At 40.0% G+C, this 12,940-nt stretch overlaps 1 protein-coding gene across 8 annotated transcripts in view; it reads left to right on the top strand.

Annotated features, from left to right (window-relative positions):
- The window catches only part of DOCK3 (dedicator of cytokinesis 3), a 182,950-nt gene that overhangs the window by 139,308 nt on the left and 30,702 nt on the right, over positions 1 to 12,940 (top strand). For 7 of the 8 annotated variants that reach the window (XM_030282933.4, XM_072935013.1, XM_012572616.5 and 4 more), the window contains exons 29-38: positions 69 to 144; positions 1,025 to 1,125; positions 1,402 to 1,460; positions 2,850 to 2,998; positions 5,273 to 5,358; positions 7,134 to 7,160; positions 7,283 to 7,378; positions 9,049 to 9,109; positions 9,604 to 9,697; positions 10,379 to 10,527. In XM_030282933.4, coding sequence (XP_030138793.1) covers positions 69 to 144; positions 1,025 to 1,125; positions 1,402 to 1,460; positions 2,850 to 2,998; positions 5,273 to 5,358; positions 7,134 to 7,160; positions 7,283 to 7,378; positions 9,049 to 9,109; positions 9,604 to 9,697; positions 10,379 to 10,527 — 898 coding nt within the window. The remainder of the gene's footprint in view (positions 1 to 68; positions 145 to 1,024; positions 1,126 to 1,401; positions 1,461 to 2,849; positions 2,999 to 5,272; positions 5,359 to 7,133; positions 7,161 to 7,282; positions 7,379 to 9,048; positions 9,110 to 9,603; positions 9,698 to 10,378; positions 10,528 to 12,940) is intronic. The other variant, XM_030282932.4, reaches the window with a different exon arrangement.

The raw sequence follows: 12,940 nt of genomic DNA, 5'->3' as shown, positions 1-12,940 counted from the left end.
CACTGTAATATGCTGTATCCAGATTAAAATGTTCTCTTTTGTTTTCTTTTCTTTGTTTTTGGCTGCAGTATCATAGTTACAACAGTTCAGTACTTGTCTTCTGCCCTGCATAAGAATTTCACAGAAACGGACTTCGATTTTAAAGTAAGAATTGATTCAGAAAATGTTCTGACATCTTTTCAAACCAGCAGTAATGAAGGAACAGGAGCTGCCCTCTCCATTAGCTGATGATATTTGCAGCATTTATTAGAGTGTCTGTCAGGAAGATGACCTAACGGATAAAGGACAGGAATGGAATCTGCTCTGGAATTGATGGGAGGTAGAACAGATACAGTGTAAGATCAAATCAGGAAAATAAATTCCCTCATAAAGGAAACTAGTAATTCCATAAGTATGGGGCTAATGGAGCATGCTGTCTGGTGGATAATGCAGTGTAAACTCAGGCAATGCTTTTCCTGAAGCTGGGGCATTCATGAACTTCCTCTCCCAGAGGTCACTCTGGCTGATGACACAAAACCTGGAGGAACAGAATCCTAGGGAGTATTGTCCCTGTGTCTGATGTAGTTGGAGATGGGCAGCAAGTTCAGTGTTAGGAAGAGCTGCCAGACATGTACCTAGGGACAAGTGCAGAAACCAAGCTGGCAAAAACCTCATCTCTTTGGGAAAACAGACCAAATTACAGGGGTCCTATTCATGATATAGTTTGATCTCTGGGGATTCTTGACAGATAAAATCTGTTCAACCTACAGAAAAACAGTTTTAAAGGTTGCTTATATCACCAAGTTTATTAATTCTTCAGCTCTGGTGCAAAGAGGAAAAACCAGTGGCATTGCTTTTGTGGGGGCTTTAATTTCACTTCCTACCAGGGTTTAAATAATCTATTTGTCTCTTTAAGAGTTAATTTGTATCTCCATAGTAAGAGACATGTTACCCATTGATTACAGAAAGGAGTCTACGTCTTTCTCCACTTATTTAAAACTTCCTCTTGGAGTGTAATGTTACAAAATTCCTTTGCTTGTTACAGGTGTGGAACTCTTACTTCAGCCTGGCAGTTTTGTTTATAAATCAGCCGAGTCTCCAACTAGAAAATGCCACACCACCTAAGAGGAAGAAGATTCTGGATAAGTAAGGATATGTTTTGTTGGGTTCCCACCTCAAAAAAGAGCCTTCCTTTCCCACAAGAAGTCTCTGTGATTTATTATGAAAGCTGGGATGTGGAAATGCCTGGGAAATGAATAACTAGATCTCCCAATATAGCAATCAGTGATTAGTCAAGTTGTTTGATATTCTTACATTGACATAAATGTGAATTGAATTTTGTTTAACCATTTGATTATTTTTTCACATCACGGCCTTGCAAGTTTTTGTTCCCTGGGCAGCTGTGTCTCTGTTCTCTCTCAGGTACGGTGATATGAGAGTGATGATGGCTTATGAGCTCTTCAGCATGTGGCAGAACCTGGGTAAGCCTCTCCCTCTCTCACTTGATGACCAAAGCCAAAGGAAAACCCGGTTTCTGTCAGATTTTTAAATGTTTTTTAGTTGTTTGTGGCATCACAGAATCCTTTGTTTCTCTGGAGAGAAGCACTTCTTCCACCAAAACTCTCTTCTGCACTGTGTTGTAGAGGAGAATAACAAAATGTTTGCCGATAGAGATCACAGATACAAGGACATGAGAAGGGGTGAATCACTAAAAGAACAGAGCGACACAGGTCAGATTGGATAACTTAATAATGTGGCTACAAAATATTCACCAAGGCAAATGCAAACATTTTATGTGTAGGAATATAGGTAGGAGCTGCTATTCAAAAAACAAAGATGACAAGTGTTGTCTGATATTCAGCTGAAGGGGAGCTCCCTGTAAAATGCTATGAGTAAAGGAGATTTTGTAATCTCTGAGAAAATGCATAAGAATCTGGAGTAAGAGAAGAGGGACCAAATTACTGTCACAGTGTTTTCCCTAAGTGCACTTGATTCTAGATTAGTTTGCCTAGTCCTGCTTTTTACAGCTAAAAGAAACAACAAAACACAAAAGAATATAAACCCAAGGCAAGCTGGACCAAGTTCAGACAACAGTCAGGAAGACTACAGAAGCAAGAAAACTGAATAAGCCTGATTTGTCTTGTACAACTGAAATGATACAGCCAGAACTGGTCACAGTTCAAAGGATCTTTGTGGAAAATAGAAGGCCCTCCAAGGTAACAGAGATCCAATACCCAGAAAAACAAACTGGACAAACTCAGCTGAGAAGCAAGAAGCCAGTTTTGGATGTGTAGATGCAGACATTTCTCACTGGATGCTGTTCCAGATCAGGCTTTGTTGAGTTCTCTCTGCAACAGTGCAGTAGTTTGGCTCAGAAGAGGTTATCATCAAAGTGCCTCAGGTCCCTCCTGCAGAAGATCCACTTGGTCCCAGCCAAGGGCAGTTAGGACATCAAGACAGCAATGGGGACCAAGAGCTCTGTAGTTCCTTGAAATCTAAAAGTGCTCTATTAAGTACCATTGTTCTCACCAGCCCTTTCAAAATCTTCATGAGTTGGAAGTCCCCTGGCCTCTTCCCCCAGTTAGTATGTTTCAGTTGGGTTACTTTTGACAGTTTGAATTCCTTTGCAAAGTAAAAAGCACTGACATTTTTTGCTGAAGGCTTTCACAGTGAAATTAAAAATGCTCTTAGAGACTTTGCAAGAAATGGTGTAAAGCAAATACTGATATTCCTTTTCAGGAAAAGAATGTTTGCTTTTGTTATTCTCATGCTTACTACTATGTAAATATCATTATTGCAAGGGTTCCCTATTTTCTCAGTGACGGATACCAAAGGCTTTTATTTAATTACAGTTCTTTTGTGTTGTACAGGTGAGCACAAAATTCACTTTATTCCGGGAATGATTGGCCCCTTTCTGGGTGTTACACTTGTTCCACAACCAGAAGTCCGGAATATCATGATCCCAATCTTCCATGACATGATGGACTGGGAGCAGAGAAAGAATGGCAACTTCAAACAGGTGAGGGCACTTCCCAAGCTCTCCTTTCCTTGCTCTCTCTGTCTGCAGTGTCCAGCTGGAAGCAAGGAGTTTCTATTTTTTGTTTTGTTTCTGACTGTAAATATGTCATGTAAATATATATAAAATAGAAAATTCAAGACCTGATTCACAAAACTATCACAAGACCCCCAAGATTGTTTAGTGCAAACTGCATTCCCCATAAACATGGGGAAGAGGAGGGATGTGTTCAGCACATCACAGATGGGGAAAAGAATTTTGCAAGTGCTGGGCTATCACTGCTCCCAGTGGTTTCACTTAGATTATTAGTCAGCCATTAAATGGGTCAGACTGAGAACCAAAAATGGGGATGTAAAGATTTAGCCAGTCTTTGTGAAAACAGTGCTCTCTGCTTCTCTGTCTTCAATTTGCAGCTAGGAAGTGGTATTGTATAATTAAATCATTATACCATGCCTTGAAACAGACTTTGTAGCTGTTTTCATTTGCAGAAATTGCAGCAGCTCTCTGGGAAGGGTTAAGTCCAACAAGAGCTCTGCAGTTTCTACCTGCTGTGAGCTCTGATTGCAAATCAGGGAGAGAAATCTTCATCATTGTTTCCCAGTCATGGTCAGAGAATTGCTTAGGTTCTCCACTGCAGACCAGATCCCTGAAGTGCAGAGCATTGCTAATGAAGGATGGCTTTGGTCTGGATCCTGGGATGACAGTGTTTCATTGTCATTGTGCTGGGGCAATACTGGGGGCCAGTGTCTGCAGAGAAGTGCTCTGAAGGAGTAAATCACCATTAAATTATCATAATTCATGTGGTTAGTTATTTGCACAGTCATTAAAATGCCAGATCTAATCTATCACTCCAGGAGAATAGCAGACCTTTCCCATAACCTGATCTATTATAGGCTGTGTGGAAAAGTATTACCAGGAGCTTGTTTTTCTTCCTCTTCAACTCCCATTATTGCTACAATTGTTATTATTTACTATTATTATTATTGCAGTAGCATTTTGATCATAGTGCTCTTTCCACTGGTTTTAGCATAACAATAGAACAGTCTTTCGCTGGAATTTACAGTAATAAGCATCTACAGTCACCTTTGAGTTCCTGGGTCTATTTATATTTTCTTTATCAAGATGAACTCTTTGTAATGTTCATTTAATTTTTATACTCATTAATGTATTTTAAACTACAGCTCCAAGAATATTTCTTAAATTACCTGTGGAGCAAATTTCCACACTGTTTTATGAAGCAGATATTATAACCTTCTAAGGTTAAGGATGAAATAATCATCTGTATTAGTGATTAAATAAATAGTTAAATACTCCAGGAGGTAATAGACCTCATTAACATTATCTGCTGGAACCAGGCAGTTATTTGCTTTCCAGTATAATGCTGGACAGCTGGACACAGGCATTACTGATTTCTGTTGTCACTGTAGATCACAAACACAGGGAGTTGTTGTTTGTTTTGTTTTTTAATTCTGAGCTCCTCTTCACTTTTTAAATACTCAGGTGTTTGCCAGAAAATATAAGAACCCTGAAAATTCATTTTCAAGCCCTTTTATAATTTTCTTCAGTAGTTCATGTTTTTACAAGGTTATTTTTTCAGCAAGGCTGGATAACAATACAGTCTGATTCAGGGATGAAATCAGGTCTCCCTTTAAGGATTTCAGCAGCAAGAGCACCAAGTCCATTTGTGTGCCACTGGCTGATTTGTTTTTCCTTCCCATCTTTACTTCCTTTGCAATTTGGCAGCTGAAAAACGTTGAGATGTTCAAACTATGCTTGTCTTTAAATAAAAGTAAGCCATATTTCTGCAAATAGTTGCAGCCCTTAGGAACCTCTGTCTTCACTAGTAGCGAAACTGTCTTCTGCAAGATTTCTGACTTCATGAAATTGTTTTTGTTTAATGTTACATACATCAGTTTCTGCACTTGAATCAATTTTATGAGAATATCTGATATCATGATTGATACTGAGGGTGGGAATTAATATGTGTTCAAAATTTTTATAAGAGAAACATAGTGATGTTGGTGTGGCCCTTTATACAAGTGAAAGAAAAAGCAAAAGTTTTATACAATCATAGAGAGGCTTAAAAAGTGGGGTTTAATGAAAAAATAATCTTCTAATATACTGATGCATGGGTATTTGCAAATCAATTCCACCAGCAGAAGCAGCACAGCAGAGCAGTGGTGCTGGGTATTCTGTTGTAGTTCAGGATGCAGTTTACCTGATGTGCTGGTTCACTGGAGGAGTCTCTGAGTGATGGATTTGGTCTCCTTCCTGCAGGTGGAGGCGGAGCTGATCGATAAGCTGGACAGCCTGGTGTCCGAAGGAAAAGGTGATGAGAACTACAGGGAACTCTTCAGCCTGCTGTAAGCTTTGCCAGTTCATGCTCCTTGTGTTGTGCAGAGCCATTGGAAGAGTCAGACCCTGATCTGTGCAGCCCCAGATCTTTGGGAGGGCAGGAAAGGGCTTGCTGGCAGGCTTCCATGGAATGGCTCAGTGAAGTAGTGCTGGAAGTAATATAGAGACCTAAATTCTTCTCTGTCTTCTCTCTGTGACATCTAATAAAAGGTTGTCATCCTTCTATCAAAAATTCATTTGCTGGAGGAGCCAGGGCCCTTCTCTTTCCATAGCAGGGAGTGAGATCCTGGTCTGAGGGCTATTTAAAGAGACACTACTATCTACAGAGTTAGGCCTTGTTAGAGCAAAGGAGATTTTCCTCAGCATTTTCCTTTCTTTCCTCCTATTTTTGAAGGCCATGTTTTGGTTGGTTCAACAGTTGCCGGTTGCTTCCTCCATTGTGACACTTCCTTTCACACCAACAGTTCGTACTCAGAAGGATAAACATGAAGATTTTACGTCTGACTTTACACTTCACTACTTTTGATTACTGATATCTCTCCAAATTTCATTTTGAGTGTTACTTGTTTATTTCAGAAGGAATTATTTCGAACTCTTGACAGTCCAGAGCAGTTAACCCGAATTTTTTAATACTCTAGTGAGCCACAGAGATCATTAGCAGAATTTTAGCCATACTCCAATTTTACATGGCCTCCAGTAGCAGACTGGCTGTTTGAGGCATAAACCTTTGTTTTGCTGGAATCAATTCTGTTTCTGAATTTGCAATTGCACATTCATTCATTTCAAGCTAGATAAGCCTGCCCATCCCTCAGGAAGTATGGAAATGTATTCAGTTTGGATTTGTATATATACAGCCTTGGGAAGTCTTGGATCTTATGTGTACAGATAAAGTAAGTCTATTTCAGGGATAAAGGAAATACCTATTCTTTTTTTATTCACGTGACAAGAGGAATAGTGTGCCTTTGCTACACTTGAAGACATTCATTACCTGAAATGTTAAGAATTCAAGGGCTGTAGCTGTTTACTCATGTTTAGGTAATAATGACTGGATGCATTACCAAGAAACATAGCCTGGAATTCCAGCAACCAGTTAGTTTATATTTCCCACCAAGTTGTCTGATAACAATATGAGGAGAGAATTTGAGGAAAAAATTCCACAAATTGGTAAATGCTGTGTGAAAAAACCAGTTGACCCTGAATTCTACTGTCTCAACTATACTGCTGAAAAGGGAGTTGGATCCCTCAGCTGTAAATCATCACACTACTGAAGTTTGCCTCTCTGGAGGATGCGACACCCAACAGAATTTCTTTCCTAGAAGTGGCAAATTCTTTGACTGGAAATCCAGTTTCAGGGAAACTGGCATGTAAATTTGCTTTCTTTCTTCACTTTTGAAACACAATGTTCCTTGTTCTTGTTCCAGCCTTGTCTCTTCCTTCACAACTGTGTGACATGGGTGCTCACTGTACTGCCAATGCTAGGCAAAAGCCGATTGCTTTTATTTCCAGTTTAAATACAATGTGATTCAGGGTTGGTTGGTTGCTGATTAGAGATGAAAACTTATGGAGGGATGAGCAAAGAAGAAATATTTGCAGTAGGTTTGGACTCCTTTTCAGTTTCTGACTGCTGCTAGTGGTATTTAAGCTACAGGAAATAATGTGGAAATCAAGTATTGCCATGAGTGTTGCTCTTCTTCATATATGTTAAATGGCAGTGTGGGGATATTTTCCCTTTTTCTGTCAGTTCTGTAATTTCCTTGTCTTTACTTCATGCTGCCTGGAGTAGAACCCAACTCTTTGGGCCTTATCCCAGGTAAGATGCTAATTCTTCTGGAATTTGTTGGATGAGGGAGAAACCAAGTTGTCTGTATCAGTCTGCACGCCCTGTACCATTTCCCTGGAAGCCTCACCTGCTGTCTTCCCATCTCCAAACAGTTTGCTGGAGAAGATTGAGCAGGAAACTTGGCGGGAGACTGGAATCTCTTTTGTCACGTCCGTCACTCGGCTCATGGAGCGTCTGCTCGACTACAGGTATCTGGCAGCAGCAAGAACATGTTCTAAGCATAAGAAGTTTGTCATCAGACATGGTACCAAATTCCTACAGGGAATATTTTTATTGCTTGTCAAGCTGCATACATGCAAACCAATGCATCACTGCTGGGTTCTGAGCAAACATTCCAGATGCTCATTTCATTCTTGTGTGCTCATTCCTGATAGTTTTGTACTGAGGTTTATTCAGGTTGCTAAAACATTAATTCCTTCTATCACTGAAATGATCTCACCTAATTCAAAAAAATAGATGTTAAATGCAAGAGTGATCTCCAAAGCCTCATTGAACCATGGTGTGCTGAATGCCTCATCCAGGTCTGCAGAACTGGAAAACTTCCATCTGGGAACTCTGACACATCAGTTGGTGGCTCATGAGCAAGATTTCACTATAAATTAGGCAGCCTTCATTTAGTTTTAAACTGAAGTTTGCAGGACTGTTGTGTCAATGCAGCTGAGCTTTGACTTAGAAGGAAATATTTTCACTTTAGATTTATATATACACACACAGAGGGTTTTTTTTTTTAATAATAGGCAGTTTGAACCTATATAGAACTGCCCTAGATATTTCTGTATTTAGCCTACTGACAAGAGTTCAAATAGTTTTTCCTTCTGCTGCTGCTCATTAGAGGTGAAACCCTCTGACTAGGCTGGGTGTTCTGCAGTCCCAAATCCTTTGCTGTGCTTTTTGGTTTGCTCCTTTTGTTATCCCTACCTCCTTGATCCAATCTCCTGGGTTTTTTTACTGGCAACAACTGCTCTACAACTACTGTGCACAACCAGGTACTGGAGACATTTAAAGGAAATGCAGGGGAGCTGCTTGGGGGTTTTGGGGGGGGCAGGGTGGGGAGTATCATGTGATTTTGATTTCTATTTTTTTGTTTTTAATGATAAACAGCTGCCAGCAAGGTAGCTTTGACACACACATTTCCATGCTTAATTGAGAAACACATACTAGTTTTTAATTGATTTTCAATCTACAGCTGATTTGTCATTCCCTGAACAGGGAACTGGAATGTGGCATTGAAATTTGGAAATACACAGGCATTTCTTAGAGTACAGCTGCCAGTCAGTAGCTGTAGTAGTTCTCAAATGCTTTGCTGTGTCATTGCTTTAAAAATTTAGTATCTTGTACCATTTGAATAGAAATAATTTATAAAATATTCCAGAAACCAAAGATAAATTTTGTGATTTAACTTACCTATGCAAAAGTTAGAAATCTAATCTAAATCCCTCAGGTTGTATCCTTGTGTGCCACACCACGCTGCAGAGCTGCATTTATGGAAGCCAACCCTTTGACTAGGACTAAATGTTTACATCTGGATAAATAAGAGTTTTTTACTTTTGTAGTAGACCTTGCATTTGGATTATTTTTGACCACTGTTATCTGATTTTTGATCAAATTCTTATAAGAAATGAAGGAACGGTCATTTCAGCTGCTTGTTCGCAGATGCAAACTTGTAAGGGGACACTCAGATCTCACATCATCTAAGCCCTAATATGGAAATACTTCTTAGAGGAATTTTATAAAATTAAGTATATGATTATCTGTTGTTTGTCATCCAGGGAAAGTCTGGAAGATAAGATAGCTTCAAGTTTATTTTAAATGGAATGTTTTTGCAGATGTTTGTTTCAACATTGCTCTGCTTTCTTAGGGACTGTATGAAAGGAGATGAAACAGAAAACAAGAAGATTGGCTGCACTGTTAACCTAATGGTAAAGATGTTTCCTTCATCTCTTTGTGATACTGTGCAATCTCATTGAAACTGGGATGGGAAAGGCTGGGATAGGAATCTGTGTCAGGTAAGTGTGGCTTCAGAATCCAAGCACTGGGATGACAGAAGAAAATATGAGGATTGTGAGGATCCTCTGGAGGCGTCTGATCTGACTCACTGCTTTCAGCTGGCCAGATGGGTCAGGCTCCTCAGGGCTGTGTCCAGCTGAGTTCTGTGTATCCCTGTGACACAGGTTCTACAACTCCTCTCACCTCTTCTTTCAGCTTTTGACTACCTTCATTTTCAAAAAAATATCATGCCAATCATGCCACAGTAAAATTAGTGGGTTAGATCAGTGTGAGTGTGAAAATAATTATTACTCTTTTTTTTCCACTAAGAATGTGTTCTCTTTCAATAACTTTTCACATCCACAGATGCTGCCGAGTGCTTGAATGGAGAGTCGCAAGAGTTACGGCTCTGTTTTTTCTTTCACAGAATTTCTACAAATCTGAAATTAACAAGGAGGAGATGTACATCCGCTATATCCACAAGCTTTGTGACATGCACCTGCAGGCTGAGAACTACACAGGTGAGAGAGATGTTATACAGTCTGCTTGAACTTCTCATGACATTTTTAACTCTCCCGATGTTATATAATATCTTGCTCAATCTTTTGGAAAGAATTTGCATGAATCAGTTATGGCAGGTGGGAAGGCAAGAAGCTGAGGCCCAGCTCCTTTCCTCAAGTTAAATAATGTCTGTTTATGCCTGCACAACCACACGATTATTGCATTACACTTCAGATTTTACATTAAAGTGTTCTTTGAAGAAGATGGATTAAAAAAAATCACAACAGTGGAATGAAATTTAAAGGAAGATTAGCAAAACCACCATTATATTATCACTTGTCATATTTCCTCACCTTGCAGTGCTGAGGGAGCACTTGGAACGTGTATGAACTCTAATGCTGTGCTGGCCAAGCTCTGTTTGCAGCTGCAGGCCCCAAATCTAGCTACAGATCTGAACATCTGACTGTGCATTTAAATCAAGAAGCTGGTAAAAAGAAACTTGACAGATTTGTGCCTAAAAATCATGTGCTGCTATTTTAAGTAATTGAATAATTGAATAGTCCTGTAAGAGTTGAGATTTTTTTTGCAAACAATAGATCAGAAATCACGGACTGTGTCAGAAGCAGGTCTGTGACCTTTCAGTATTGGCTGTGTTTATTTGCTGTCATTGATTCAGTGTTTCATAATTGCCTTTCCTACAGAGGCTGCATTCACTTTGCTTTTGTACTGTGAGTTGCTTCAGTGGGAGGACAGACCTCTGAGAGAGTTCCTGCATTACCCATCTCAGTCAGAGTGGCAACGTAAGGAAGGTCTGTGCCGTAAGATTATCCATTACTTCAACAAAGGGAAGGTATGCCAACTTCTTCTCTCTTCCAGCAGCTTCCTTCCCTTTTCCTCACTGACTTAGGGCTTGCAAGCCATCATCTCAGTTCAGTAGTCTGAAGTAAATTTGAATCAAAAGGGTTTATAGCATGACAAATTGGCTCTCTGGACAAAAAACAAAAACAGATGAGAAAAGGTATTTCATTATGTATGGCATTTGGAATGGATTAGGGAGGCCAACAGGACAAACACCAGAACATTTTTAAACCTTTAAACCAAGCCTTGGATCAGCTGATGTGGCAGAGTGCTGTTCCTCAGCTTTTGGGGGCCGGGATTGCATTTTGTAGCTGTCTGTGCAAACTGCTGTGCTATGACTCACTTGAGAACTTGTTTTGTGCTTAACCTACACACAGAAATGGCAGGCAAATGCTATAGGGGTCTCTTTATTGGAAAATACTTAAGTCCTTTCAGTGTCACTTATTTTAAAGTGATTTTCAATTAAAGTGCAATTCCATCCACTGCACGAGAAGAAAATCAATCCATTTCAATTTCATATATTGAGAACGGGTTTTCTACAGTAATTTTTTTTCAATTACTGCAGAAGTAGATGTTTTAGTCCTTTGTGTCATGGGTTTTAGGAACATTTCAGAGGTGAACTTTAAAAGTTACATCATCTGTTGGAGTATTATCAATTTTTTCCCTTCTCTAGGAAAATTCCTACAGTTTATGTTCTTGGGAGATAATGTCTGTATGTGTGCCTTGATTTTGCCAATGACCATGGCATTAAATACAGATGTGAGTTGGTTCTTATGGGACTGCCATTCCAGACAAATCATTCCTAGTCCTGAAAATAGCAGTTGCATAAGGCAGAAACATTTTATAAAGAACCTGCAAAAGGAAGTCAGATTCCTGTGTGAAGGAAGAAATGGCCCGTTTATGAGGAAGTGATTTAGATTTTTTTTGCTGTGTGTCTGCCAGAGTTGCTCTTTTGTGATAACACTGCATATGGTTTTCTCATTTCAGAAATTTTCAGGGATTTTCAGATGCAAACAAATAACTGGTTTGTGCAAATATTGCAGTACTGTACTGTCTGACTAGACAAAGATGATAGAGGCACTATGGAAAGCAAGTGAGCCTGTATTTTTGACAGCAACAGGGAATCCATATACCCAGTGAAGTAGAGTAAAAATTGACTGATGTCATTAGGCTATAAAACTCCTAACAGATTATAGAGTGTTAACCTCTTGAGTTTTCTCCCCACTGGATATTTTTGGAGTTACTTGATTTGTGTTTTAATCCTACTTTATTATAAATGGTAGCTGAATGATTAACTAATCCACTTAAGCAGTATGTATGTCACTCAGACTATGGAACTGAAAGATGCTGAGAAGCCAAATCCTCCTTTTCAACACTCTTGTTCTGTGACAGGGAGCAACTCGGGGACTGAAAGAAACCTGCTTCCCTCTACTTGTGTCTGTCAGCTTCTTTCTGCACTATCCTGAGATGGTTCCTCCTCAGGTTCTGCAGAGCAGGATTTGTTGTTGTCCTTCAGTTGCATTTCCAGAGTTCCATTTCTCAAGCTGCTCCTGGCGTCTTCCACCAAGTGAGGTTGTCAAGGCAGACTGTAAAAATTCTGCATTTGTTTATAGGAGAGTTTTCTCAGGACAGGAATGGGAGGAAAACTGCCCACAAGGGTGTCTTGTGACATGCCAGTGGCACAGCCTGTGGCAGGCCTGGGATGCTGCAGTGGGCGCAGAACTGACTCCCACCCTCAGCAGCGTCAGCAGCAGCCCTGTGCTGGGAAGGAACAATGTGTTCCAAAGCCCTTTTAGCCTTCACTGGTCATGTGCCCCTTTCTGCTGATTTCTCCTATGCTGTGAATTGGTTTGTGGCTCAGCTGACAATGTGTGCAAGTACATAATTTAAACTGAAGATATTTTTAACCCTCACTTAAAACTGACCGTTAAAACTCAAAAGTTCTCTGGTTGAAGATATCCGTGAATGGAACAGTTTGAACTCGACTGATCATGTTTCTGCACAGCAATAGCTCGAAAGCTTCACAGCCCTTTTCTGTCCAGTTCACTGCTGGATTGATTAACTGGTGATTCTGAGCAGCTCCCAGCGTGGTACTGCAGGGTCTGTTCTCCCTAGTGCAGCCAAGTGCACACAGAGACACAAAGCAGCACTCCCAAAGCACTTAGTTTTGATCATGTGCTCCATACCCAACACTTGAAATAATTTCTCATGTGTACCCTCATGGGAATAATTTCCAAAAGAAATCTGCACACTGGGATGTAAGTAAATACAGGCTGGCATTCAGAGGGGTTGATTGTCTCTACCTGTGCCCCCTTGTGTGCAGTCAGCTGAGAGTTGCTGGTGCCATAGGAGAAAGCTACAATAAATGCCCTATGAATGTGGCTTTCAAGTCATACACAACATGC

This window comes from Taeniopygia guttata, chromosome 12 (genome assembly GCF_048771995.1).
Source record: "Taeniopygia guttata chromosome 12, bTaeGut7.mat, whole genome shotgun sequence".
NCBI classification, from domain to species: Eukaryota; Metazoa; Chordata; class Aves; order Passeriformes; family Estrildidae; genus Taeniopygia; species Taeniopygia guttata.
The sequence above is the reverse complement of the archived record's forward strand: the minus strand, read 5'-3'. Positions and strand labels throughout refer to the sequence as shown.